This window comes from Panthera onca, chromosome C1 (genome assembly GCF_046562875.1).
Source record: "Panthera onca isolate mPanOnc1 chromosome C1, mPanOnc1 haplotype 2, whole genome shotgun sequence".
Lineage (NCBI taxonomy): Eukaryota > Metazoa > Chordata > Mammalia > Carnivora > Felidae > Panthera > Panthera onca.
The window spans coordinates 29,316,705-29,344,457 of NC_138346.1; the positions used below are offsets into that span (position 1 = coordinate 29,316,705).

The window sequence follows — 27,753 nt, forward strand, 5'->3', positions numbered from 1 at the left end:
CATTTGTGTCTCTGCCGCGCTGCACCGAGTGCCGTGAGCGGGTGGCCTCCCTTGCCCGCCGCCGCAGCACAAAGAGGAGCCGGCTGGCATTCGGCAGATAGCGGGCCGAGCCGAGGGGGCAGGCAATCTGCGCACAAAGCAGGACTGCGGGCGCGCACGGGGCGGGTGGGGAGCGCTTGCGAGCCCCCGGGGCCCAGGCAGTGAGACGGCTCGAATGCGGAGAAAACAGCGGTTATAAACTATAAATGTGTTTATTATTACACTGGGCCCATGCTATATAATTTTACACACGCTCATATCCGTGATTTACGGCCGCAGCTCCCTACGGAGGAGAAGCGTGCTAATTTACCCAAATTGATAGGGAGACCTCTGAAGATGATCAGATTTGAAGCAGCAGTAACTGAGGGGGGGAAAAAGGTCTCCTAAAACCACAGCAGCAACAAAAAGTGGCTGCTGTGTCAGAGGCACCTTTTGTTCATTCAGTTAGATAAGCAGAGCTTCGCTTTAATTATTCATGATAATGCCTGCCCTGCAAGGAGCGTGCCTCCCTCGGCACCGCGTCCGGTCCGGTCCGGTCCGGTCCGCGGTGCGGTGAACACCCAACCAGCCTGCCCGGCTTTTCGGGGAGCTGTGTTGTGCTCTCGCCCGCGACAGGTGAGCCGGCTAAAGGTTGGGGGGTTCGGGCACGCCTGCCGCTCCTTTCTGGGGGGCGGGTGCTGAGCGCACTGCAGCGAAGGAGAAAGGCCTAGTGGTCCCAGCCCGGGGTTCCGGGCAGTCCCTCCACTTAGCAGGAAGCGCGCTGGTGCTGTGCCTGCGTCCTTGTCCTGAGTCCTGCAGGTGGGGCTTTGCCCACGGAGGCAGGAGGAGATGTAGACCTGCAAACGGCCCAGGGGTACCCAGAGAGTAAGGGGCGGACCTGACTTATGAGTCCGGTCTGACTCCAAAGCCGGTTCTCCGGCAGCATTCTCCTGGAATTTCCTAGGAAAGAAGCCAGGAAGAGGCCTGGGAGCAAAGACCCCACCCCGCTTCCACTGCAGCCCATCCCATGTGTTGTGCTTTCGGCTCATTTCCTGGTCTCAGCGGCAATTACCCTCATCGTTTCCGACAGCTTTCCAGGGTGTTTTTGTCTGAGCAGGATCTTGGGTTACTTGTTCTGGAGCTCTTCAGAAGGAAAGCACTTTGGGGCAGCATGCGCTGGTTCCAGAGTCTGGGAACACCCATGATTCATACCCCTTGCAGGGGAACTTCAGGTAGCCTGCTGCAACCCCGGGATAACCTGATGGGCCATTTTTACCCGGATGCATGCTACCTAGGGTGTGGAAGCTGAATGGCCACCCAGTCTTCATAGCAACCCCCCCCCCCCCCGCCCCGGAGGCGTCCCGGATACACACCCTTGCCTTTTCCCCTTGTTCAGTCAACATCCGCATCGGGCTGGCACTACTTTCTAAGCATGTTTTGTATTTGTCCACTTGTCTCCATCTCTGCTGCTAGGGGCGATGACATCTGTGTTTCAGCCACTATCTTCTGTCTCTCAGAAGTCCTCTCACATCAGCTCATTTCCCTCAGCAGCCCATTCTCCATTTTATAGTCAGAATGATACTGTGAGAATTCATATCTGATCATGTTATGGCTCTGCTTAAAAGTTCACAATGGCCACCATTGTGTTAAGGTCCAGATTCTTAAATGTGGCCGCTAAGATCACTGTCCCATAGAAATAAATAAATTATGTGAGCTATGTGTACACTTACATATAAATCTTCTGGCAGCTTTATTTATTTTCATTGGTTTATTTACTTTATTAATTATTCATTTATTAATTAGTTGTACTAATTAATTACTTTAATACTAGACTTTAACTCAATATAGCCAAGCTTTATTTCAACATGTAATCAATATAAACAATTGTTAATGAGCAGTTTTACGTCCTTTTTTTTTTTTCCATACTAAGTCTTTGAAATTCAGTGTATATTTTACATTCAAAACACATGTCAATTCAGACCGCCCACATATCAAGCGCTCAGGAACCCCATGTGGCTGGTGGCCACCAGATCGGACAGAGCTCATCTTTAAGCCCTGTGGTCTAGCCCTGCCTGATTCTCCAGCCACATTGTGACTCTCTGTCCCTGTGGGACATCCGAGCATCTGGGGTCGGTGTGGGACAGGATGTGGCAGAGAACTGGAGAAACTCACCCTTGCTAAGGAGTAGAAGACATAGCCCAGTACTGGGCCATCTTCACTTTATACTTCCACTCTGCGGGGCTCTCAGGCAGCTGGAGGTGTGGGTTAAGGATGAAGCCTTGGCTTTGCTTTTGGCCTTGGGAGGGTTTCCATTTTTGGTTTATCTAAGGCTGTGTCAGGCTAAACAAATGTGTTTTGAGAAAGTGAAGGGAATTAAATGGAAAAACACTGGTAAAGTTGATATGTGGTATTCTTTTCTGAGGAAAATCAATCTGTCCCACACAGAGGTCCTTTGGTGGGTAGCACTGTTCTGTGAGCTCAAGGTGGACCTAGGGGAGGAGGAGTGAATTGTAGTCCACACCCTTGGCTTCTAGTCTCAATAGATTACATTCCTTCACTTACTCAGGTTTAAAAAGTTACAACAGCTATTATATGGGTGCATCTAAATATTTTTGACATTCTTTCCAGTTGAAAGATTCGCTTTATCAGAAAATGTTTTCAAGGGGAATGTAAACATTTATTCTATTTTAATTGCTGGCATTTCAGTAAGAGAGTGATGTAGTGGTTAATTAAGCCTGTGGACTGAAGGTGCAGCTGCCTGAATTTAAATCTTGACTGGACTGCTTATAAGCTGGAGAACTTGGTGAGTGGTTTTATCCTCTGACCCTCAGTTTTCTTGTCTGTGGAATGGGAATGATGTGCCTCATAGGGCTATTGAGAGGATTAAAGGAGAGAATATACATAAAGCCCTTAGTTTCCTGTAGTGCCCAGCATATAAGGAGAGCTCGCTAAATATTGCCTAATAGCCCATTGCCTCAGGATTTGCAAAACACTATCATTAATTGAGGATGGCTGGATTGGGCCACAGTCTTGGCTCAGGATGGTCATTCAAGGTGCTTTCTCTGAACAGATACATTCATCGTCTAGTTTGTGTATAACATTTTGTGTCTTTCTCTCACATTTAGTTTTCTACACTATGTATATATCTGTGAGGAAGGAAAATATAGACATCTCATCATGGTTTGATTCTGTCATCTATATCTCCACTAGAAAAAGCCAAATATATTTTAGTGCATGATACATAAGGCATGGTGAGATATATACCATATTTTATTGGTACACAGGCTTTGGGCTCCCTTTCTATATGTGGTGTTGGGTTTGTGCAGTTGGGTCTAAATTCTTTGGCTTTCTAATCAATGACATGTTGCCAGTTGAGGCACTGAGGCCTGGAGCATTGAATTCAATAAAAGGCCAGCCCCAGGAGGCATCTGCTCCTAAGACTGGCACACAGATCTCTACTCATCTTGACTGAAAACAGTGACGGCAGGCCCTTTATTCACTAGGAAAGTATGTTCAGGCACTAGGTGTTTTTATGAGCCACCTTGCATAAAGAAGGATTTTTGTTTGGAATATTTTAATAATCACCATGCCTATAACTGCTTTACAATATACAAAGCATTAACACAGGTATTATCTCTCGTCATACTTCACAATGGTCCTGTAAGGCCAACATCAAAGAAGCGGTCAGCCCCACTTTGCAGAGGAAGAAAGTGAGACTCAAAGAGTTTGTCACTTTCCTAAGATCATATACTAAGTAGTGAGAATGGGGACTAGAACCCAGGTCTCCTGATTGTGAGCCATGTGTGTGCGTGTGTACGTGTGTGTGTTCTACTAAATTGTACTTGCACACATGAGACACCATTTACAGGAGCTCAGGCAACCTTCCTGAGTAAAAGAAGTGATTGAGATATGAAATAATGTTTATACTGCAAGTATGGGCCATTTAGGCATGTATTGTTTTCATTCATCAGTTTCCGTTACCCTTTGAATTATTAAGAACATAAATGAAGCTGTTTGTAATAGAGACACAGGCTAGCAGGGGCTTAAAAAGATATCAGATTTTTTGCTCTTTCACATAAAAATCCAGAATCTCAGACGGCTGTACTCTGAGAAGTTGTCAGCGGCCCAAACTCCTTCTGTCCTGTTTGTCCCCCATCCCTAGGGTTTCTGCCCTTCAGGAATTGCCTGTGTCCATACAATTCAAGATGGCTGCCACCAGGCTTGCTTTCCAGGAACCTAGTTTTCATACAGCTATTTTGAAAATGGGAAGGGGAGAGGATGTCCCAACCTTTGAAAGTACAGCTTGAAATTGCACTTGTCGCTTGCACTCACATCTCATCAGCCAGAACTTAGTCATATGTCAACAAGTCACTGCAAAGGAGCTGAGAAATAGTCTTTATTCTGGGTAGCGGTGAGCCCAACTAAAATTTGGGGGTTCTTTTATAGAGAAAGGGAAAATGAATATGGAAAGTCACCTGGCCATTGTGCTATGCTCTTTGTCTTAAGAATAGTTCCATTTTAGCTTGTAATGCAGGCATTTGAACATGAAACACTTGAGTTCTGAAATTCTAAATGTATAATACAGTAAGGGAAAAATTTTAGTATATTCTAGTTCATGGCACATTACAAAATCAAAATAACTGCATGAGAACTAGGTGTCTGTGGAATGCCAAAAGTTTTGAATGGAAACTTAATTTACATTTTGCATTTTATGAGGATAGTCCATTACTGGAATAATATGAAGTGAATGGGAAATTAATAACTTGGGAGAGCAAGCTTAAAGTGTCAGAATAACCACATCTTAATATTCCTTGCATCCCCCCCAAAAGGTAAAGGGTAAAGTCACATCGCCTTGACATTTTCCCAGGATGAAAATTAAGTAGAAGAATAAAGAGAAAGTATTTTGTGGCTGTGAGTTTAGCACAGACAAAATCAAGGCTGTTTCAGGTTGGAGGTATGTAGGCTGACAGATTGTGTGGGGGTGTTTCTATATATGTGGGTGTCAATATGTTTGTGCTGAATTGTTTGCAGATTTGGGGGAGATGTCGTGTGTGTGTGTGTGCGTGTGTGTGTGTGTGTGTGTGTGTGTGTGTGTATGTGTATGTGTGAATATAGATTCCATGGGTGGCTTCAATCATTGTGTTTTCTTCCTAATTATTCATATTACAGAGCAGCAGAAAGAGGATGTAGGAGAATCTAGGTTGCGGTGTTTCAAGTAGTTTTGAAGAAGGACTAATAACGTACGCGCATGTTCATTCAGTCAAGTTAGTCGAGGGTCTTTGACCTGTCTTCAGCGTTCTGAGTGTTGGAAACACTAAAGTGAATAAACCTGGTCTCTGTCCATGACGGAACCATTTGGTTTTGTGAGGCCACAGCATGTAAAAAATTATTCAAGCAATATGATAAGACTCTTTGAAAGGAAGTTATGGGACCAAAGAGGAAGGAGCACCCAACTCTATCAGAGTTGGTCTAGAACCACTTCACACAGGATATGTTCTTTAAAGTACTAATGCCACATGTTGGGGGAGGCTCTGAGGCATCAGATATGCAGAGGCATGGGTTCTGACCTCAAGGCAGTCAGTCTCCTGGGGGGATAGCATGTCATCAAGACCCCACCAGGGTCTTGCCATCTCTTCAGCCATTCTTGAAATTCCTCCTTATAAACTCGTCCTTGGCCTCAGCTATGACAAACCACTGTCTCTCATTTCTAGCCTTTGCGCACGCTGTTCCTTCCCCCTGAGATGCCTGCCATAATGTTCTTACAGAGTGTTAGGGCTTCCCTCCTCCACATGTCCATGCACACACATTTACCAGATATATCAGGCCTCGTGTTGTTGTATGCATCCATGGAGCCTCCCCACCCGGGAACTCCTCTAATGCAGGGACCCTTTGCTTTTACCTTTAATCTCCAGCACTGTCATTGCTCAGTACATAAGAGACCAATAATTAATGTAGATTGAATCCACCTTGTCACATTAAAGAGGCTGTATTTTCACCCTCAGTGAATGACACCAGAAGTCTAGACATTTGACTTTGCCTGCTCACCCGTGGACAGAGATGAGGTATTTCAGAGATACTGTGTGTTAGGGGTTTTGAATCTGGAAGGCAAGGTGGTAACAACTTTTGGGGCTGTTAATTTTTGATGGATCACCAATCTGTTCATTCGCAAGCCTTGTATTGATTCCGTACGACGTGCCTGAGCCTGTGCTAGACGCTGCGGATGATGACACAGAAGCAAGTGAGAATCACCTTGCCCCTTTCCTGGACACACATTGGATTCTTAATCCCATTTATTGAATTGGAGGTGTAAGGCATTCCAATGTTAAAAGCACTTTCTATGTAATGTGGGTAGGGAAAGCAGGGCAAGGAATCAAGACGTAAGAAATTAAATATCTCACAGGGCATAGTAAATAAATAAGTAGCCAAAGAGTGAAAACTCTGACAAGATTTCAGCTGTCTAAGCGGGAGAAACACATTAGGATGGGGTGACATGTGGAAGACAGATTAAATTCTGAGTACAGGACATTCTGGTAAGTGGGACAGGCTGGGGAGGGCTACTCAAGGATGATGGAGAGTGAGGGATTTATATAAGGAGCAACGGGTAGATTAGGGTAGAAAAATAAGTGAGACGGTTTTGTGGACGTCTTTTTTGAGTACATAGGCAGTGGTATGTGAAGAGCATCTCTGTCTTAGGTTGTTATTTGTCAAAATAAGACGCTGAGCTTTCCCTTTTGAGTTACCCTTTCCTTATATTTCATATTCAGGTAAGGTACATATTTGGGTTGCCTTAGCTAATGAGGAAATTCAGTCTCTGAAAAACAGTGTTTGATCATCTTGGAAAAGAGTTATGCAGACAAATGGATGTTTTAAAGCTTGGCTGCTTTAATATTTACTTCTAAAAATCTCTGGAGAATTAGATCCGTGCTTGAGTAGTAGCTGGTCCAGGGGAGGGCCCATCTCTTTATCATTTCTATGTAAATTATCCAATTTGTGCTTCTTGAGGACTGATAAACTTACCTGGTTTTTTTTTTCTTTTTAATTTTAGGGCAAATTGCCATATAAAATAATCATATGCTTGGGTCACTTCTCCACCATCTGCATTTATATAATTAGGGAATAACAATTAATATTAACTTTATCTTAATCAGAACAAATTCAGGATGCTGAAACCAATCATTTGCTAGCTTCTCAAATCATATCTGGGGTGGTTTTTGGATTGTCTACTCCCATGGGTTTTCTAGACCATCGATGTATTTCTTTTTTTTTTAATGTTTTTGTTTATTTTTGAGACAGAGAGAGAGCATAAGCAGGGGAGGGGCAGAGAGAGAGGGAGACACAGAATCCGAAGCAGGCTCCAGGCTCTGAGCTGTCAGCACAGAGCCTGACGCGGGGCTCGAACTCACAGACTGTGGAATCATGACCTGAGCCGAAGTTGGACGCTTAACCGACTGAGCCACCCAGGCACCCCGATGTATTTCTTTTCATATTTATCAAATATGTAGCAGAAAGTTAACTTTAATCCTGATAGTAAATGCTTTGGGCTTGTATTTTCCAATTTTTATTTAGTAAAAAATTCATTGTGCTCAGGGATAATAGATGAGGTATCTTCAACTACTGTGTGTGTGCCATTGATGGCTACCATGGGTCCTGGGTCTGATGAGACTTGTTTCAGCCTTCCCCCTCCCTCCCCACCCACCTATACTGGACCTCCACGCACCCCCTGTTTCCATCACTCCCAGGTATAGTCCTCTCACAATGACCTCAGGCCCCCTCAAATCCTCCCCAGGAAGTGTCCAGTAAGCCTACCTTTCCTCAAAGCTGTGTGCTCCACATTTGTTCTTTTCCTTACTACTACCCTCTGTGCAGAAGAATCAGTTTCTTGCAGTGCTCGCTTGGAGTTGTACACCTGAGTTGCCCACCTCTGCAATGAACTGTATCTTCGGGGGAAGCATTCTCACCTGGGATTGGCTTGCTTCTGAGGGCGCCCGTCTGCATTTGGAGATGTCACTTTCTGAGTGGCTTGTTGATAACTTTGGATATTAACTAAACTTGGAACATGTGTGGAGCTAAAGTAAAATTTCTTTCTCTTCATTCTTAAAATTACCTTTTTTTTAAAAATTTTTTTTAACGTTTTATTTATTTTTGAGACAGAGAGAGGCAGAGCATGAGTGGGGGAGGGGCAGAGAGAGAGGGAGACACAGAATCGGAAGCAGGCTCCAGGCTCTGAGCCATCAGCCCAGAGCCCGACGCGGGGCTCGAACTCACGGACCGCGAGATCGTGACCTGAGCTGAAGTCGGCCGCTTAACCGACTGAGCCACCCAGGCGCCCCTTAAAATTACCTTTTTAGAAGTGATTCAGAAACTAGTAGTTTGGTCACGTGGTGGTCTTAGGCTGTGCCCTGCATACATCCTCTGCAATATGACCATCTTCACGTTTGAATGCAAAAACGAAAGATTGGCCATGAGCTTAAAATTCATATTTTTAGGCAATCATGTTCCTATCTAAATACATCAAATCGAATTGTGGGAAATTGGCTTATAGAATAGTACCTTTACTACTAAGTGGAAGAAGTCTCCTATAAATTCATTTTCAGTAAATTTACATGGTGTCATCATCTTCACAGGAAAAAAGATAAATGTTTTAACTTTTGTCTTCAAATTCAGTTTCTGTCTAGCTTTTAACTTTTTGTAACTTTGGCAATCACCAAAATATACTTAAGTTTCCAAATTGACGTTAAACTTTCTTTGGCTTTATCTCTAAAAAAGCTGATACAAATAATTTTTAAAAATTAAAGCAACAAAGACAAAAAAGAATAAAGCCAAATAAGAAAAAATGCAAAAAAAAAAAACTAACCTCAATGCCAGAAAAGCATGGAGTTTACCTACATAGTCATGCTTATCTGTGTCATGACTTGAGAACATATAACTTTAGGTATGAGTGTTGAAATCTAAATTTTTAAGTGAGTTTACAGTCTTTTGAGAATTACAATAATTCCTATCTTAAGCCTTGTGGGATTTTGTTTTGTTTTGAGGGGGGAGGGTATTAGCCCACTAAAAATATTAGAACACTGCATACATTTCTAATTAAATAAAGATTCAGTTTGACTTTGAGAATATTATGATACCCCTTGGCCTAGGAGAAACACACTATGGTTTCTGAAACACGCGTATTGGAATCACGGGTTGCACATTGAAAAAACTCCAATTGCCAACAGCTATACTTATTCCAGCCTCTGGGATAGTTGCCAGTTTTCATGACCAACCCTGTCTTCCTCCAACATTTCAAACCAATTCACCAAGAACCTAACACATCCCTCCCAAAGAAACTTTTTGGTCAAAGTTGAGTCATTAAAAATGGAAGCTGGCCCCCAAAGATTTGTTTGATCCTGTGTATTTCCTGGCTGTGCTTCGCAAGGTAAAGTGGGTCTGAGAAGTGATGCTTGGGCTGTAGTTTAAATCTCATGGAGAAGCCCTTGCTCCCATAGCCTTCTCTGGCCTCCACGCACCTGCACACTCCCTTCTGATATCCCCATCATCGTGAGAACATCTTTCACGTGTTTGGGACTTTGTAATCGACCAATCACTTTTATATGGTAAATGCCATCGCATCTTGATAACTAGAAGGGAAGTAGGACAGATTTTTTTTTTTCTGTTCCTTCCCTATACAGTTAAAAACAAGTCCCAAAGAAGTTTACCGACTCTACAAGGCCACACTGCTATTAGGCAGCAAAGGTGGTTTTGATGGCTAGTCCTTGTTTTTGATAACAAGTCCATTTTTCTCCAATGGAGCAATGATTCAAGTCTCATCAAGGCATCAAGGCATGGCTACCCTAATGTTTCTACAGAGCCTTAGGGATCCCCTCCTCCACATGTCATTCACACGCATTTATCAAACACATGGGCCTTGTGTTGTTTGTATGCATGCGTGGGGCTTCCCCACACGGGAGTCACCTACTACAGAGACCCTGTGCTTTTCTTTAATCTCCAGCAGTGTCATTGCTCGGTACAGATTTGAGCCAACAATTAATGTAGATTGTATCCAACTTGTCACACGGAAGAGGCTGTATTTTCATCATCCATGAATGAGGCTTTGGTCTAGGTATTTGACCTTGCCTGCTCAGCTGTGGACAGAGATGAGGTGTTTTGGAGATAACGCATGGTAGGGTTCATGGATCTGGAAGGCAAGGTGGTAACAAGCTTTTTTGGACTGAGCGTGGGGAAAAGTTTAGGAAGGCTGAATCCTTATGCTTGAGGTGATGGTGGAGTTTCTACATAGAAAATGTATTTTAAACCAATGCTGTCTAAAATAGGAAGCAAGCCATATATATAATTTAAACTTTTCCAGTAGCCACCTTTTTTAAAAAGTGAAAAGGAATAGGTAAAATTAATTTTAATAATAATATTTTACCCCAAACCAATATATCCAAAATACGATCATTTCAACATAAAGTCAATATGGGAAAAATTAATAAGACATATTTTGCATTCTTTTCTAAAACTAAGTCTTTGAAATCCAGTGTGTATTATATATACTTACAGCATATTTAAATCCATATGCTAAATTTTCCACGGTTAAAGCTAAATGTAGTTAGCCCTACCAAAACAAGAGTATATAAATTATGCTTTATCATGGTTCAGTCTTTAACTTTTAATTAAAATTAAATTAGAAGTTCGATTCTTTAAGTCGCCTTAGCCACATTTCAAGGGCTCGTAGCCACATGGGGCTAGTGGCTGGACACCAAGATGTCAGTATTTGTGGGGTTATGTCAGAATTCTTTCTTGCTCCTCTCCACATGCTGAAGTAGGAACCCTGCCTTACGGAGGGTATGGTTTAAATTTTAGGTTATACATTTTAAACAGCCACTTTAAGGTGGCGATCCAGGCTGTAAGGACTTATCCAGACCTCAGCCAGTTATTGTTTTCTTAGTTGTTTCATGAACAAAAGAAAAAAAGAGGAAACGTGTGCTCCGTGCAGTGACCGCTGCTTTATGCAAATTGAACCACTCAGGTCCTAGCGCCTTGTAGCTCCTGGGTGAGCGAGTAATGGATGAATGAAAAAAACCTACATGGAACATGAACAAATGAGTACACATTTTCTTTTATGGTGTGGTTACAAATGCTTTTCAAGTTCTGGAAAAGAAAGCCTTGGTCTCGTTTTCCAACAATCACCTGACTAAAATTCCTTGGAAAAAGAAAATATTGAAGATTCAGCTGGAATCTAAGAGGAACTCTGAGCCAGTTTTCCAAAGCCGAGTTAATAACAGGGGTTTTCTACTTGCTGCTCATGTACCCTGAGAAGGGATTGCCAAGCTGGGGAGTGATGTTTACTGCTTACTCTTTTTCCAGTGTTAAGAAAGCTTAGTGACATTTTCTCTCTCGGTGTCTTTATTCCCCAGGTGGCTTAAATTCTCTGGTGCCGCCGAGTGTGATGTGAAAGCAATTGATGGGTCTTTGCTGATTTCCTCTTCATGGACTCAGTGGCAATACAAACCCATTACGAAGTATTCTTCCTTCTTTCCATTTTACTTTTTCATTTCCCGGTCTGCAAAATTTCAAGTTGCTAATCCAAATTCTAAGAAGCCTAGGACCTTGACATGCCCAGATAACAGAAATCTAGTAACACTTTTTAAAAAGTAAAAAGCGGTAGATAAAATTAGTTTTAACAGAAATCTGGGCGTGTCAAGGTCTTAGTCTCTCTAGGAATTGGATTAGGGACTTGCAAATTTGCAGATCGGGAAATGAATGCAGAAAATTTGCATTAACGATGTTTATTTTCAAGGGACTTTTAACCTGGTATGCGAGATTCTGACATGTTCATGTTTTATTCTACAATCTATATCTTAAAGGCAAATTCATGGTGCAATACATTTAAGCATATCACTTATGCTCTCCCAAACACATATTCAGTGAGAACCTTTACAAATGAGTTCCATAAAATGACGCACTTGGCTTCCCAGAGGGGATGTTGCCCAGGAGACTGTGGTCCCAGGTGTGAGCTGAATATTACAGGGAGATTTTCAGGATAGGCCTTTCTTTAGGCTCAGGCAGATAGAGAAGAAGAGTGACCTTTGATGGTGAAGGAATACTTAATCCATTGTAGCTCCATACTTTAGTCCCTGGAGTAGAGGATTAGCCAGCAAACAAACATCTTCTACTCTTAGGCCAGTTCAATGTATAGAAAGACAGGGACTGAAATCACACGGGCTGCCCTGCTCCTCTGGGTGCACTTGGTTCTTTGTTGTAGAACAGGATGTCGTATTCGAATATTCACTGTATTCTACAGGATTAAGCCAGGCCCTGCCTTAGTGCTGTTGGTATCACAGTGAACGAAACAGGTGCCCGCCCAAAACTTATGTTCTAGGAGGGGAAGCAGGCAGTAAAACACACAAACAATATGCAATCTAATTTCAAAGTGATTGAGTGGAGAAGGTGACAGAACCTGTTGTTTTATGAGGGTAGGTCTCTCTGAGGAGGAGACATTGGAGCAGGGACCTGAATGGCACGAGGGAGCGTGTATTCCAGGCAGAGGGTTTAGTAAGTGCAAAGGCCCTGAGATGGGGGTAGGAGATGAGATTAAAAAGGGGCCAGATCACGTGGAGTCTATACGACAGGGCTGCACAGGCTTTTGACTTGGATTCTGAGAATGACAGGAAGCCAGTGCAGCATTTATACTTTAATTTCTTCTTAACCTTGTTTGGGTCAGGAACTTCTTTGGCAGTCTGGTGAAATCTGTAGAAGGTTTCATAGAATGTTTTCAAATGCACAAAGTAAAATCCAGGGGATGTCAGAGAAACCAATTTATGGCAATATAAAGACCAAAATCCCCTATAAACAACCCACCTGCTCTGATTTATATTTTCAAAGGGTTTGTCTGAGTGTTGTAGGGAGAATGGACTGCAGAGACCGAGTATGGAAGCACCAGGACCAATGGACTGGGAGCCAAGCTGCTTCCATTTGTTCTCTGGGGCACTGGTCACTAAAGTAGGGTGTGCAACATAGTCTTTTTGAGCACAGGAAGAAAAATGCGTACCTCCTATTTATATTTAATTTACTCTCATTCTTTTTAGTTTCTATAGTGAATGCATATTTTATAATATCCTAATGTATTAGGACATCAGTAAACTTATATAATTCATGAATAAACCTACTTATATTGGAGATGCATGTTCAAAAGTATTTACGTGCATTGGACCAATCACATTTGATGATCGTGATGTAGAGAGAGTTACTCTGTAAGGAACTAAAAAAAAAAAAAAGCCTTACTGGTTTAGCCCACATTCCATCTCAGAGGCCATTCTGTGGGAGAGCATGAATTCTTGCCATGATTCAACCTTGCTAAATGTCAAGTCCTGTTTCTCAAGCATCCTTAGCTCTCCTTAAGAGCCCTTGTATGGCTATAAATCCATTTACACCTGATTAGACCTCCTATCACCTCTGAGGGAAGCACGTCTCCTGGGGCTAATTTCCAGATAGGAAAAGTAGATCTTGATATTCCCCCTGCAATTCAGGGGGTTCTGACCGAGTCCTCACTTGTGGCCCTGTGAACTGTGCAGGCCCTGGCACGCTCCCTCGTCCATCCGGTTTGTAGGCCGCCTTCATCCACATACTCCTTCCAGACCTGGGTCCTCGTGTTTTAAGCCTCTCTCCATCTTCCTGTCTCATAGAGACCCCTCCCGAACATTTGTGATCGCTATTGAGTTGCAGTGAGCTGAGTGGTGGGCATTAGTGCAGGTGCCATACCAGATAGCGTTGGCAAGGGCATGCCATTTTCTGCTTTCTGCCCCGAACTAGTACCTGGAGTGGAGCAGGGGGAGAAAGAGAGTGAAAGAGAGGACAGGATGAAGGAGATAAGCTGATTTTGCATGAGGTCTGCTCCAGTTACAACTGAACGACCCTTTTTTCTTTTTTCCTCCCTCCTTACTTTCTTTCTCCTTTCCTCCTTCCCTCTGGCCCCTTTCTCTTCCTTTCTGCCTGTCTTTTAGAAAGAAAGCTATTCTTTCACCAAGAAAGAAAGCCAAGCTTTTTATGAAATGCACAGAAATCTTTAGGTAGGCTGTTCGGATGAAAACTAGTGCATCGTGGATTATAGATGGTTTGCTCCCTGCCCCGCCGCCCCAACCCCGAGATCAAGCAGTGGGCGCTGGTGTCCAGGGAGGTGTAATCTTGACCATGCAAAGTACTGACAGAGGGTTTTCACGGCTGTCTTTCAAGTAGACATTAGTTTACAGAGGCCGATATGGAACCCAGAAATGAGGCCAGCCTAACCCCGCTATTTCTGAGCCCTAAATAAAGAAGTCTTATTCCCGATTCTTTAAACGTTTTTTTGCTCCTCTGATTTCTGAACTCTGCCCTGTATCAGGCACTGCTCCTTCATTTGGTGGAGTTCTTTCTTGGTTATTTTTAAATTTTGCATTATTGAGCATTTGCAGAAATGGCAACTTGTAGGTAAATGGATCAGACGCTGGAAAAATAGCTTGATGAGACACAATAATATAACTTGGGTAAACTATCAGGGCACAAAGGGACTTGTTCTGGGTGCAAGCAGGAAACTGTGTTAGGTGATACAATTCAAAGCCAAGTCAAACTATCTGCAGTTTCTGTCTGAACACTGGCAAAAGGGACACTGAAATAGCTACTGGATAGGATAGTTGGTTTGTGCCAGAATTAATTAAAAGTCGACATTATTTTCTAGGAAGTGAACAGATCCTTCATATTATTTGTCAAAATAAAAGGAAACCAAACTATTTTTAAAAATTCACCAAGAGGAAAACCAAACAGTTTGAAATAATAATTAAAAAAAAAAAAATACCCAAAGACATCCATTTGAACCTCCATTTTCTCTCTGTCCTTCCTGTGTCCTTCAAAATGTGGTTGCTTATGATGGATGGGTTAGTTCGATTGCAGGATTGATTTGGGGGACTGGAAGTCTCTGCTTGGTGCTGTAGAATGTCATGGGATTTCCAGATGCCTTGTTGCATTTTGGGGTGTGTTTGCTTCCCCTGGGTGCCAGGAAACCCCAATTTTACTTGCATTTGAGGGCCTTGGGGGTGGAGGGCATTGTGAATTTCTAACACCTTTGGTGCCTCATTCTGTTTGTTTGTTTGTGCCAGATTTCCTTGAAGTAACAGAGCCTGGTTGGTAATCAATCACATTAAGTGAATGATGCCAACACACCTCTCAAAGAGGGCACACCTCTCCCCAAGTAAGGTCTCCAATTTCCCCTTCAGCATTTCACTCGTTCAGAGTAGATCTAGAGAACACTCCACTTTTCTGGTGAATTTTCCATCGATATACGGAGAAAATATTTAGAACTGAAATACACACTACTTTCCAATATTTAGGTTGCCCAGAGTGATTCCAGGCTCAGCTGTCTGGAGCCTGAGCTCTGAAAGTTTTGGGTGACAGCCGTTAGACAGCTTCTGAGAACACAGGTAAACGTGGGAGGAAGAGAAGTTGAAATTGATTGAATACTTACCTCGTGTCAGGCTTCAGGATATGTGTCTTATATTTGACAACATATTTAAACCTCACAACAAACATGGGAAGCTCATCCCCATTTGACAGAGAAGGACACTGAGGCATAGGGTCTGTAATTAACTCAGCTTCCAGGTGTGTTAACCCCAAAGTTGACTTGATAGCCCCATTCTGCTACCTTCTCTTCAGCAGGTGCAATTTTCTAAAATTTCGGCTTTAAGGATTCAGAAGGTGAACTTTTAACACTGCTCAGTGATTCTTTTTTTTTTTTTTTCTAGTTTCCAAAACCGAATGGGTTTCCTCCTGTGCTTCTAGCCCTCCTTCATGTCCTCTTGGTTCCCTTTAAAAGAAATGCCTGTGTTTCTCATTCCTCTTCTCTATGGGTCTTATAGAGCAGTGGCTCACTGGGGCATCGATTTAATGAAATAAAATTTTCAATCATGTTTGGTTCAATTCTAGGTGATACAAATAAAGAATCGTGAACACTTTGTAGTCCGGTATAAAGGGAAGGAGAAAGGTGAAAGAAGAAAGTGGGTCAAGTATAGTACCTGGGCAATGTCTCCTTAAGCGCTGCCTAGTGAAGGTCTAGCTGTTAAAAATAGAGATATAATGGAGCAGCCATAGGACTACTTTGGCACCTGTGTGTGTATCCTGAAGTTGTGGGTTTGGCAATTTGTAATATTTACCAGTGACATCAACATCGAGTGTGCTGGGCGCTGTTCTAATTAACATATAATACATATGTGTATTAAGTTATGCTCTTCAAACACTTTGAGGTCCATGCTGTTATTATCTCTAGAAAGACAGAGGCGCAGACAAGTTTCTTAACTTGCCCCAAGTTAGACAGGTAGGGGCAGCATTGAAAGCTGAACCCTGGAAGGTCGACCTCAGAGCTCATGACCACTGTGCTAACCTACCTGTCAGTTATGAGGGCTTGGTAACTCTCATGATTTCATCGTGTTGTAAAGATTATTTTTGCTTCTTCTTCTTTTTTAATGTTTTATTTATTTTTGAGAGAGAGAAAGAAAGAGAGAGAGCATGAGCAGGGGAGGGGCAGAGAGAGAGAGAGAGAGAGGGAGAGGGAGAGGGAGAGGGAGAGGGAGAGGGAGACACAGAATCCAAAGCAGGGTCCAGGCTCTGAGCTGTCAGCACAGAGCCCGATGCAGGGCTCGAACCCACGGACCCTGAGATCATGACCTGAGCCGAAGTCAGACACTTCACCGACTGAGCCACCCAGGTGCCCCAAGATTATTTTTCTTCGTAATCAGAACCAGCCCACCATACAGTTGGAAGGGTAAATATTTGCCATGTTTGGTGACAGACGTTGATGGGTTAAAAGAAAAGGTCTAGGGAAAAATCATGTCTTTCTCTTGCATATCCCTCCATCTGTATTTACTGTGCAAAAAGGTCACTTGAGCACAAGAGCTCGAATTTCGTACTTACAAGCAGCTTCACTGTGGCTAAAACCTTGCTCTACAAATTGGCTTTAAAAATATTTTGTAATACTCTGTATCTCTCTCTACTATGAAAGCTCTGGAACCATTAAGTTATGGCCTTCTTAAATAGGACTTTGTGACTGTATTTTACATAAATGGCAGGAATCGTCAAGGGATTTCTGTTTTACTCTCAAACTGTAGCCCTTTCTCCTGACTGTCCATCCACTCCCATTTACTGGAAGGCACAGTGGTTCTGGGAGACCTGAGCTGTTTGCCTTGTCAGTCAGGTCCCTGGCTCCAGTTTGTGGTAGGAGGGAAGAGGAGGGAGAAAGCTAAAAAGGCTGAAATGGTAAATTACTGTAGGTACTGGAGAAAAATAGAATTAGAAGCATTTGCGGTTCGGACGAAAATAGCGCATTTCCTTTCTGCTTGGACAGTGGGGGTCAAAGTGCTCCAGGGAATAGAAAATAAATAAAAATTGATCCCTCACCAGTTGAAGGAAATGCTCTGACTCTGTGAACTGAAATGACAGCTCCAGATTAGAGGATCCTGTGAGACCACTTTTGAAGGTTAAAAACAACAACAGCAACAGCAACAACACCACACCAGGAGACTAAAGAAAATGTGACACAGCGTATTAGGCAATGTAGTCTTTTGAGAATGATTTCTACCGTCCTTTCTCAAGACGGTGGCTAGAGAGCAGAACCTGATCAGGTATGTGGCCATTTTGTTCCTGTTGTTGACCATGGTCGTTCCGTCTCTTCTTGCAGGTGAGAAGCCTTATAAGTGCTCATGGGAAGGGTGTGAATGGCGTTTTGCACGAAGCGATGAGCTCACGAGGCACTACAGGAAACACACAGGTGCAAAGCCCTTTAAATGCAACCACTGCGACAGGTAAAGAAACGAGGAAGCTTCCGGGATGGGGAGGGGAGAAGGTGAGGTGGGTTGGGGGTGGACTGCCCATATGCTTCTGGGGTTATCCCAAGCCTCTGTCCCAGAGACTCAGGCCTGGGAATGCCTTTTACTTGGCCACTGAGAAAACCGAGGAGATAAGGGTGCCTTTCAGGGTAAAATCAAGAGGTGATATGGACTCGTGGTCCGGTAACATGGGTAATTAGCGAATGCCAGCTTTGGGCCAGGAATCGTGTTCGTCACTGAATGGCAATAAGACACAGTTCCTACCCTCAAGGAGATGATGTGGCAGATGATTTTACTGTAATATGAAAAGTAATAAGCTAGAGAATGGTCACCTGTAGCTGCTGCTTCTGATCTTTTTATTAGCATCAATACCAGTTTTCCTCATGCTTAATAACATGAAAGAATAGAAAGCCTGCTGAACGGAAGGAAGGCTACTCATAAGGCTCTCCTCTGAAGCGTTAGTAGAAATGAATTTACTGGAGAGAGTCCCCATTCTTTGGGGGCCTGAATCACTCGTTCTCCTTTGAAAATAGGGACTAAAGTCTAAAAGATGGCGAGGCTGTGAGAACTTATCCTATAATTCAGTTTCAAACCTTCAGCATTTGATAGTGGAAGAAAGAGCACGTAGCAACAGATACTTCACAAGTAATAGTATCTGACAGCCTTGGCATTATCAACCAATAAACCCCAAAATGGAGACTCTGCAGGCCAAGGTGAAGGCAGGATTAGGTTTAGACATAATCAAATAATGGGCTTGCATCTGAGCATGTTATCCTTCTAATCCTATTTCTGTGTTTAAAAGGAAGCTTAAGAAAATTAACCATCTTTTTAATGCAATACTAAAGGTCTCAGTTATGATGAGAAAAATGCTCCTAATACGATAAAAGCCCTGAAAGCCTCAGGGTTCCCCAGCCCGCAGGATGTCCGTAGAGGCCTGGCTCTCCGTGGGAGGAAATGCGATCGCTTTCACATCCTGCCTCCCCGCGCCTGTACTGGCACCTCCCTGCACCAGGCCTTCCTCTGGAGTCGTGTGTGTGTGTGTGGTGTGTGTGTGTGTGTGTGTGTGTGTGTGCGTGTGTGTGCGCACGCGTGTGTGTTTGGAGAGCAGAGCAGTAATAGCCAGGTCTCATGGGTGGCCGGTTGGCTTGGTGCTCCTTTAAGATGCTTGTAAAGGAGCATTCATGTTTTTCCTCCTTTTTTTCCTTCTTCCTGAAGAGGCTATTTTCCTCTTATCTTCATTCTTTAAGCACTAAATAAAGCCCCCATGCCTCCTGGAGCCCAGAGATAACCTCCCACCCCAGGGCCGGCCGAGGAAGTCCACTTTATGAAGCTATTGTCCTTCATTCCCTTGGAGTTCTCTTCTGCTCCCCAAGAACAGAACCTGATTTTTAATTTCTATCCCTTACCGCCAAGGCCTCCTGAATTTATGTGCATCGGCTGCTTTTCTACAGATTATACTTCAGTAATGTTTCTCACTTGACATCTTCCCTCAACTGCCATCTCAAGTTCATTTCTCTCTAGTCCTGGCTGCTAATAAAGAAGCTGCATAGCGTGTGGCTCTTTGCCCACAGTTCTCTGAGGGAGAGGATTATATCAACTGGGATGAAGATGAATCCTCTGTGAGCTGTCCAAGTGTGGTGGTAGCAGGCATACACAAAAGACGCCCATCCCTGAAGAGTGGTGTGGCCGTGGCTCAGATTGTGCACTGTGGACTGCATTCATCCTTAGAAATGGACAAACAATTCTTATTGGGAAATGGCCAGAGTTAGTATTCCTCTCTTCAGATCAACTGACTTCTTAAGAAATTTACAACTGTCCAGCAGTCGACATGCTAGGACTAAATCTGACCATTTGTATGATTTCTGTGGAGAGATAACTTCAAGCCCACTGGGTATTTCAGTGAAGGAGATGTCAGAGATGGGTAATTTGATTAGTCTTTTGCTTTATTTTCTTCTCCAAAATATATGCTTTCTGGAGCTAGAAATTCACTGGGCAGATGGTACAAGTTCTGTGACACAGTATTTGGGGGAGATTGTGATTTGGGAGAGGTCTGGGTCAAAGTCCTGTGGCATTGGCCAATAGTGCATTCTCAACAATGTCCGGAATAAGGGGTTGGATTCTCATTTAGTGTCTCACGACAGGCAGCACCTTATGTTTCAGTGGTGGCGATTGTGCTAAGAATAGAGCAGGTCTGGGAGGTGGCATTGGGGGATTGGAGTGGTCCCAAAGCAGATGAAAGGCAAGCCTGGTATGACTGGGGAGCAGGCATTCCTAAAGGACTTTTACCTTCAGAAAAGAGGGCATCTGTAGCCCTTAGCAGGACTGTGAGTCCCGCTGGTACCACAGCGTGGATAAGTGTAAGAAACCTCCCTCTTGCTTCTTGTAATTTGAGAAAGCAGACCACTCCATAGGCTAAGCTTGGAATGGGGCTTCCTGTCTGCAAAGCGTGTACCAAGTCTAATTTAGACTTTTATTTTGCCGATTGGGGAGGTTGAAAAAATAAATGAGTTTGTCTTTGTGTATTTGCTTTGCTTACATTTAAAATTACCAGATGCCACAAAAATGTCTGCATCTCTGGCTTTGTCCAGAAAAATCAGAAGATCCGGTCACGCTGGGCTCGCATTCCCGTGTGGCCAGAATTCTCTGGAGCTAAACAGTCGTCACTACGCATTCGTGGTGGCCACGTGCTCACTAGTCTCTCACCGTTCCCACCACACCCCGTGTCTCCCAGTGTGAAGCCAGACCACCAGTTGCCATGCATCCTCGCTTGCTCCGTTGTCTCCTCTTAGAGAAGAGCAGGATTGCTTCATAGCCATGCCTTATCACAAGTACAGTCAGGTAGTCAGTCCTTGGCCCATTGCACCTGTTCACTTTATCTGCCCGGCCCCTGAAGACTTTGGGTTTTGTGACCTCTGGCTTTAGGTGTGGGTTGGGGGAGAAAGCCGTGAGCCTCTGCCACTTCCTTGCCATCAGACTGAACAGGATAGCCTGTGGAGTGACCACTTGCTAGAGGGATGAGTCTTGTGTCTCAGCCCATGCGGCATGAGGCCACTGGTGCTGGTAAACAGGGCTCTGTTTCCATGAGCCGTGATATATAGGCCATTGTTATGCCAACTCAGCATAGTTACAACTCAGGGAGACTGCTATCAGGACAGTACCTTCGAGATCCTGGGCAGTGGAGAGGAAACATTGTGATCTTTGCGTCAGCCCACTTATAGGTGGTAACAAACACCAACCCATCTCTAGCCCCTTTGGTGCCTTAGAGGGTTGCCGTTGACTTCATGCCCTCATGACTTTACTGTGCTTTTTTCATAAGCAGACAAAATGACAATAGTGGTTTGACTAGTCCTCTGTAATGAACAAATTTCAGTCATTAAGGACCTTCTTATTTAAGGTCATCTGACTGCTGTATAGTCATAAATACCCTCTGGGGGTATATTACCCTTAGAATCATTTGATTCTGCATTTCTAGATGGTGAGTTTATGCATTACCTTTTTCTATTCCTATGTGGCTCTCAGTAAGTATAAATTAATAAATATAAATTAATCACGACTAAGTATCTTGCTGGTATATTGAATTTAAATACAACCCCAATGGTGAGGGGCCTCGTCTGAATTCTAAGCACCATACACTTACAAGAATTTGCACAAATAATGAGGCTGGTTCGATTCAGGAAGAGTGCAGTTACATTTCATATCACGTGAAAGACTTGGTTTGTTTTTGCACTTTTCTTCTTCCCTGAAAGATCTTGAAGCGTAAAGATAGATGCTTGCGCATATATCGCTGGATGCCCAGCACATAGTAGTAGGCAATTGGTAAAGGCAGAATAAAAATCTAAACGTGTGCATCACCGAGGGGTTTCTTCAGATGAAGCTCCGTATCAGGATTACCATTTTCCCTTAGGTTCTCAGGATATAGAAAGGAAAGAGGTTCCGTCCACAGGCCAAGACCTGTCTTTTACCGCCACCACCTCCAACCCCTGTCTTCCTCTTTCAGACAGCCAGCGTTTTCCTGGTGCCTGCTTTCCTGCTTTCTCACAGGTGCTCACCACTCAGGCCTGACCGCATGCACTTCTGGATTCATTTTCTAGTTGCTGCCATTACCAATTGCCACAAATTTAGTATCATCTTTATTTAACTTTATAAGTGCATTTTCTCATAGGCACCCTCTTACGGGTAACCTTCTGTGGGTTAAAAGGTGACACTGGGCTACAATCAAGCTGTCAGCAGGGCTGCATTTTTTTGCTAGAAGCTCTGGGGAGACTTCATCTCCTCATCTTTTCCAGCTTCTGGGGGTGGCCCATATTTCTTCCCTACTCACTCGTCCCCTCCTCGTCCAAGCCGTTGCGTTCTTGTCCGCTGCCATCTCTCTGTCTTCTCTTTCAATTCCCTCTTGCATTTTTGAAGATATCCGGGATGGCATTGGCCCTACCCAGATAATCCGGAATAATCTCCCTATTTTAGAATCAGCTGATCAGCAAATTAATTCCATCCACAATCTCAATTCCCCTTTGCCACATAACCTACCATGGTTACAGTGTCTAGGGATTCAGTGTAGACATTTGGTGGGGGGCAAACCCATTACTCTTCTTGCTACAAACTCCTCAAACTGACAGCTCAGCTTTCCCTTCTTCTCAGTCTAAAGAGCAGGTGTGGCTAGACCATGGGCTCTGGAGTCACACTACTTGGGTTCAAATTTTGGCTTTGCCTCCTTCTGATGACTGTCTCAGCTGGTGGAGGAGATAAGAATGGTGTCTTCTTTATAGAGTCCTTATTGAGGATGTTAACTTTTTTAAAAATGCCTACAAAAAGAACTTCCCAACTTAGATCCTCTTTCCCTAGGCTGTTGGGATGAAAGAAGGAAGGAAGGAGGGAGGGAAGAAGGGAGGATGGGAGGGAGGGAGGGAGGGAAGAAAGAGAACAGGCAGGCAGTGGTCAACACTGAGTATGCCCTCAGGATAAGACAAAGTCATGGAAGTTAACTGCTGAATTCCCTATAGGCTGTATTGCTAATCTGTATATCAGTAACATCAAGCACTTACTTTTAAAGAATATTTATCCCTATTTTATAGTAAGTTAAATCCCCTTTAGATGGCACTCTAAGGGATTACCCAAATATCTCGCTCATATTAAATTAGGGCTTGAAATAAGTGGGTGTGATTAGAATTAGAATTATTATTATTCAATACGTTATTGGATTCGATTATTTTCTACTGCACTTTTCCCATTTTTACATGTTTTCCATTTTGGCCTTTGTTCTGTTTTGCTTCATTTCCTTGGGGTTATATCCTGCATGTGTACCTATTTAAAAAATCAACACAGAGTGGGTAGAGTGGGTTCACTCAACACAGGAGGTAGGGTGGGGTTTTTTTTGTTTGTTTGTTCGAAGAATGAACAAACACTGGGAAATCCTGCCCCAAACAGGAAATCTTGCTAACCTGAACAGGGCAGCTTGCTAACATCCTAACAAGAATGTTGGACTGTGAGCCTGTTTTGGGCCTCAGGAGAGCCTGGGAATATTCTCACAGGTAAGAGAGTGGCCAGTTTCAAGAGAAGAATCCAGAGGGAGAGCACACACTCAGAGCTAAGAATGATTGCTGTCTTGGGTGCTGACTGTACTGAGATTCTAGCCAGAACCTTAGATTGATTGTAGGCTGCAGGCATATGGAAATGCCCACTCTGTTAGGTATATGATACAGAAACCTGACTCAGACTGGTGTTAGCTTGTAAGGGGATTTGGTAGCTCAACGAACTAAGAAGACCAAAGTTAGATTGGTCTTTAGGTTTGGCTGGATCCAGGGTCTCAGATGTGGTCATCAGGACTCTTTCTCTCTCTTTCTCTTCTCCTGCCCATTTTCCCCCCATTGACTTCATTCTTTTTTTTTTTTTTTTTTAATTTTTTTTTTTTAACATTTATTTATTTTTGAGACAGAGAGAGACAGAGCATGAACAGGGGAGGGTCAGAGAGAGAGGGAGACACAGAATCTGAAACAGGCTCCAGGCTCTGAGCGGTCAGCACAGAGCCCGACGCGGGGCTCGAACTCACACACCGCGAGATCATGACCTGAGCCGACCCATTGACTTCATTCTTAAGTAGGCTGTTTCCCACGTGGCCAAATGGACACCAGCAGCTCCAGCTTCAATCTTAGTAGCTCAGCAGCCCGAGTGGGAAAAGAGCTTCTGTCTTCCAATTGTTTCAGCAAGCATTCCAGGACTGGCTGTCATGAATCTTCATGGGTCATATGACTGTCGGCCCACTGTGGCTGTAGCTTTAGCCTTAGGAGGAGGGTCAGCCCGTACTCCTGGGAGTGCAGAAGCATGGCTAGCCAAGAGAAGATGAAGTTGCTGGGACCAGAGGAAAGGGGGAGGAGTGAAGATGACCACTGTGCCGGATCTGAGCCTGAGGAGGGCACTCAGTGGTGGACCTCAGGCAACAAGAAACCGGGCATTCGAAAGAGTGGGCATTTGAAAGAGTGGGCTTGCCGATCTACCTAGGTTCTAATCCCAAGTCTGCCGCTCGCTGGCTACAGGACCCTTGCCTCAGTTTCCTTACCACACACACACACACACACACACACACAAGAGGTGTGAACACTTACCATGGAAGGTTGCTGAGAATGTTACTGGATAATACTGGGGAAATACCAAGCTCATGCCTGCGTGTTTTCTCATTCTCAATAAATGTGAGCTCACTTCTCCGTTCTTGTTCTTGACTTACTATGTAATAGAGCGTCTGTACAGACCCGGAGGTATCACAGGCAGCATTTCTGTGCTTTCGCTGTAAAGCTCAAGACTAAAATCTGGGCATTGAACTGTTAGAGTTCCTCCATTCAATGAAACAAGCTAATCACTTTCTGCCGTACTACGGGCAGCATACGGGCATGTCCCATGTTTCCGAAGCACTTTCTCGTTGGTTTCTTCTTTAATAATGACAACTATGATAATAGTTAACATTCATTGACATCTTCCTCTGTGCCAGTTAATATTCTAAGCACTTTACATAGATCATCTCATTTAATCCCCCAAACCAACCTGTGAGGTAAGTACTATAATTATCGCCATTTTACTGTGGAAGAATTAAGGCCCAGAGAGGTTAACATGCTCAGAGTCACTCACACAAAGAGTAGAAGAGCTGGGATTTGAACCCACGCAGTCTGACCTCGAGCTCACCTTCCCTACACACTGCCTTATTTCTCGTACGTATGTACCCGCGTCCCTTTAAGGTAGGGCTAATCGTTTTCTAAGGGGTGCTGGAAGTTGGGTTTGTTACCTGGACCCCTCTTATATCCTTATTGTTGTTTATATTTCCTAGGTGTTTTTCCAGGTCTGACCATCTTGCCCTCCATATGAAGAGACATATCTAAAAACCCTAAAGGCCAGAGTTGCCATGGCGTCGGCCGTTGTCTAAAGGAAATGCCGTGAGGCAGGGGGCTGGACTTCAGGCGGGGAGCCATTGCCTCGCAGAAGAAAGTTCTCACGTATAAACCTCTGTGTACACACACACACACACACACACAGACACGCACTCACATAGACCCACACACACGCACTGTCATGCACTCAGCTATATTTAAAATATATACGTCTATTCTTTATGCCTTGCCCTTGCCAGATGGTGGAAGACGAAGAAGAAGGAAACCAGGTGAACTCAGCAAGGCAGACTGGCTGCTTACTTCAGCACTATTGGAATTATTTCCCGCTGTTGCCAATGGAAATCAAAGAAAATGGATGTGACGTCTCTGCAGGTGGACGGCAGTAAGAGGGGCTTATTTAACTTGCTTCTCAGTGCAACTTGATAGGAGAATACAACGTCTTAAAGTTGCATATGTGTAGCACTGATGTTTCTTTTTAAATAGTTGGGGGAAAATGACCTAGAAAACCAAATTGCAGTTTGGTAGCCAAAATTAACTCTTGGTTTATTTGTCCTTTGTGTGTGAAAAGTCCTACTATTCCGTGCGTCCGACTTCCTCACAGAACTGTTGATCGGTTTTGGTTCTTCTTAGTACTATTGAGATCTTTCGAGTCAATACCAACGGCCTTAGCGGCGGCAGACTCTGGAATAACACCTTACACCTTTCTGGCCTGCATTTCTCTAGACTTCACTCTCAAGGGAGGAGTTTTCTTTTCTTACTTTTTGACTCTTGCACACCATATGCACTAGGGATTCTGGAAACTTCTAGCATGACTGCAAAGTGGCCAAGAGAATAAAGTCCTTGATGATAAATCACAGTATATCCCTTGAGCCTCACCTTATTGCCAGTGCTAGATTTTTTCTTTTTAATCTCTCTGTTTTTGCTAACGAAAACTTGAAAAAGCTTATTTGGAAGCTTAAATGTTTTATCTTTTCTCCATGGACTAAACCTCTCCAGGACTCTCTCGGCACCTGGATGTCCAGCTCTCGAAGCAGCCAATCAGATGGGACATCACAGTTCTCTCATCCCCCTTGAGGCATCATGACCTCAGCTCATAGTGACCAACCCCGTGCTGTGTGTCATTGCCACCTTAGAACCACTTTCAGCATAGATGTCGCTAGTCTCAAAGGGCAGCTGCATATTTAACCTAACTCTGGGTTCTGACCTGACAAAAAGCCAAAAATATCACTCTTTCCAGGAGTGGGGAGAACTGAGGATGCCTCCCGAGTCTAGTGGCTTCAGAAAACATCATCCTATCTTCCTCTCTCATACCCACTGAGCTCATATTCCCCCACTTGTTAAAACACACAATTCGAAATGCCATTGTGGGAACGAAGGGTGGACATTTAAGGGAAGGGTCGAGAAGTTTCTCTCATGGTCTGTCTGAAAGGAGAGACATATTTCTAATTCTTTTTGGCTAGACCCCCCATGACTCGTGACCTAGAGCACCCAGGATCAACAGAGGCCTCACACGTACTCTGCAAGCTGACTCCAAGGGGGCATACATTCCTCATTTTCAGCCCACACACATCCAATATCGGTCTCTATCTACCCGCATTCTTAGCTAGCTGGCCCTGGCCTCAACTCCAAAGACTGCCTTTAGGACCATTAAATGGCCTATGCAAGCAAGCGGGGTGGTTATTAGGACAGATTGTATATTTTGTATATTCTGGGACCATCCCTTCAAGACACGTCTAAAAAAAAACAAAAATGGCGTTTGGTCCGCACATGGTTGCTGCTCCCTCATACCAGCTGGCTCCCCTTCTGCCCTCCTTTGACTGTTTGACTCATTGACTGTTAAAATGCCGCCCCATATCTATTTGGGATGCAACACTGAAGTCTTTAAAAGGAAATAATAATCTAAGCAACACAAATACATTTCTGACAGCAACCTTCAAGATCCTTGGCATTTGGTTTCTCAGCTTTCTGCAACCTTTGATTTCACTGAAATGTTGAAACTATTCGTCTAAGGGTAAAGGAGCCTCCTTATCACAAATGCTATAACTGCCAGTTGGACACTTGGGCGTTCTGAGGTCTGGCCCTTAAAGTTTTCTTTCTCTTTTTCGTTTTTTTTCGATGTAGACCAAAAACAAAACGACAGCAACAACAGCAACAACAACAAAAAACCAACAACAACAACAACAACAACAAAGAAAAGAAAAAGAAAAACCACCCTAAAACACACACACACACACACACACACACATAAAATAAAATCTGCCCATTTGCCGGAGGCAATTCTGTATATGTTAGTTGGAGGGTATTTAAAAAAAAAAAAATCAGTTTTATTCCAAAGATTTAAAACTAGACATGACTTAGAAACATTTTCTGGAGCACTGCTTGCTGACAATCTTATAGTTCTCTACTGCATTTGAGTGCATTTTGTGGCCAGTCCATCAGGGCGTATCATGGGATTATATTTGAATGTGTGGTGCATCCTTTCTGGATGAAGGATGTGTGAGGGACCCTTAAACCTCAGCTGTATTAAACTGTAG

General features: G+C 43.7%; 1 protein-coding gene across 3 annotated transcripts in view; it reads left to right on the plus strand.

The window, feature by feature from the left end:
- Positions 1 to 27,458, plus strand: part of KLF7 (KLF transcription factor 7) — an 87,510-nt gene extending 60,052 nt beyond the window's left edge. For all 3 annotated transcript variants that reach the window (XM_078450953.2, XM_060623202.3, XM_060623203.3), the window contains exons 3-4: positions 17,699 to 17,822; positions 25,159 to 27,458. In XM_078450953.2, coding sequence (XP_078307079.1) covers positions 17,699 to 17,822; positions 25,159 to 25,196 — 162 coding nt within the window. In that variant the 3' untranslated portion in view covers positions 25,197 to 27,458. The remainder of the gene's footprint in view (positions 1 to 17,698; positions 17,823 to 25,158) is intronic.
- Positions 27,459 to 27,753: the final 295 nt, after the last annotated feature.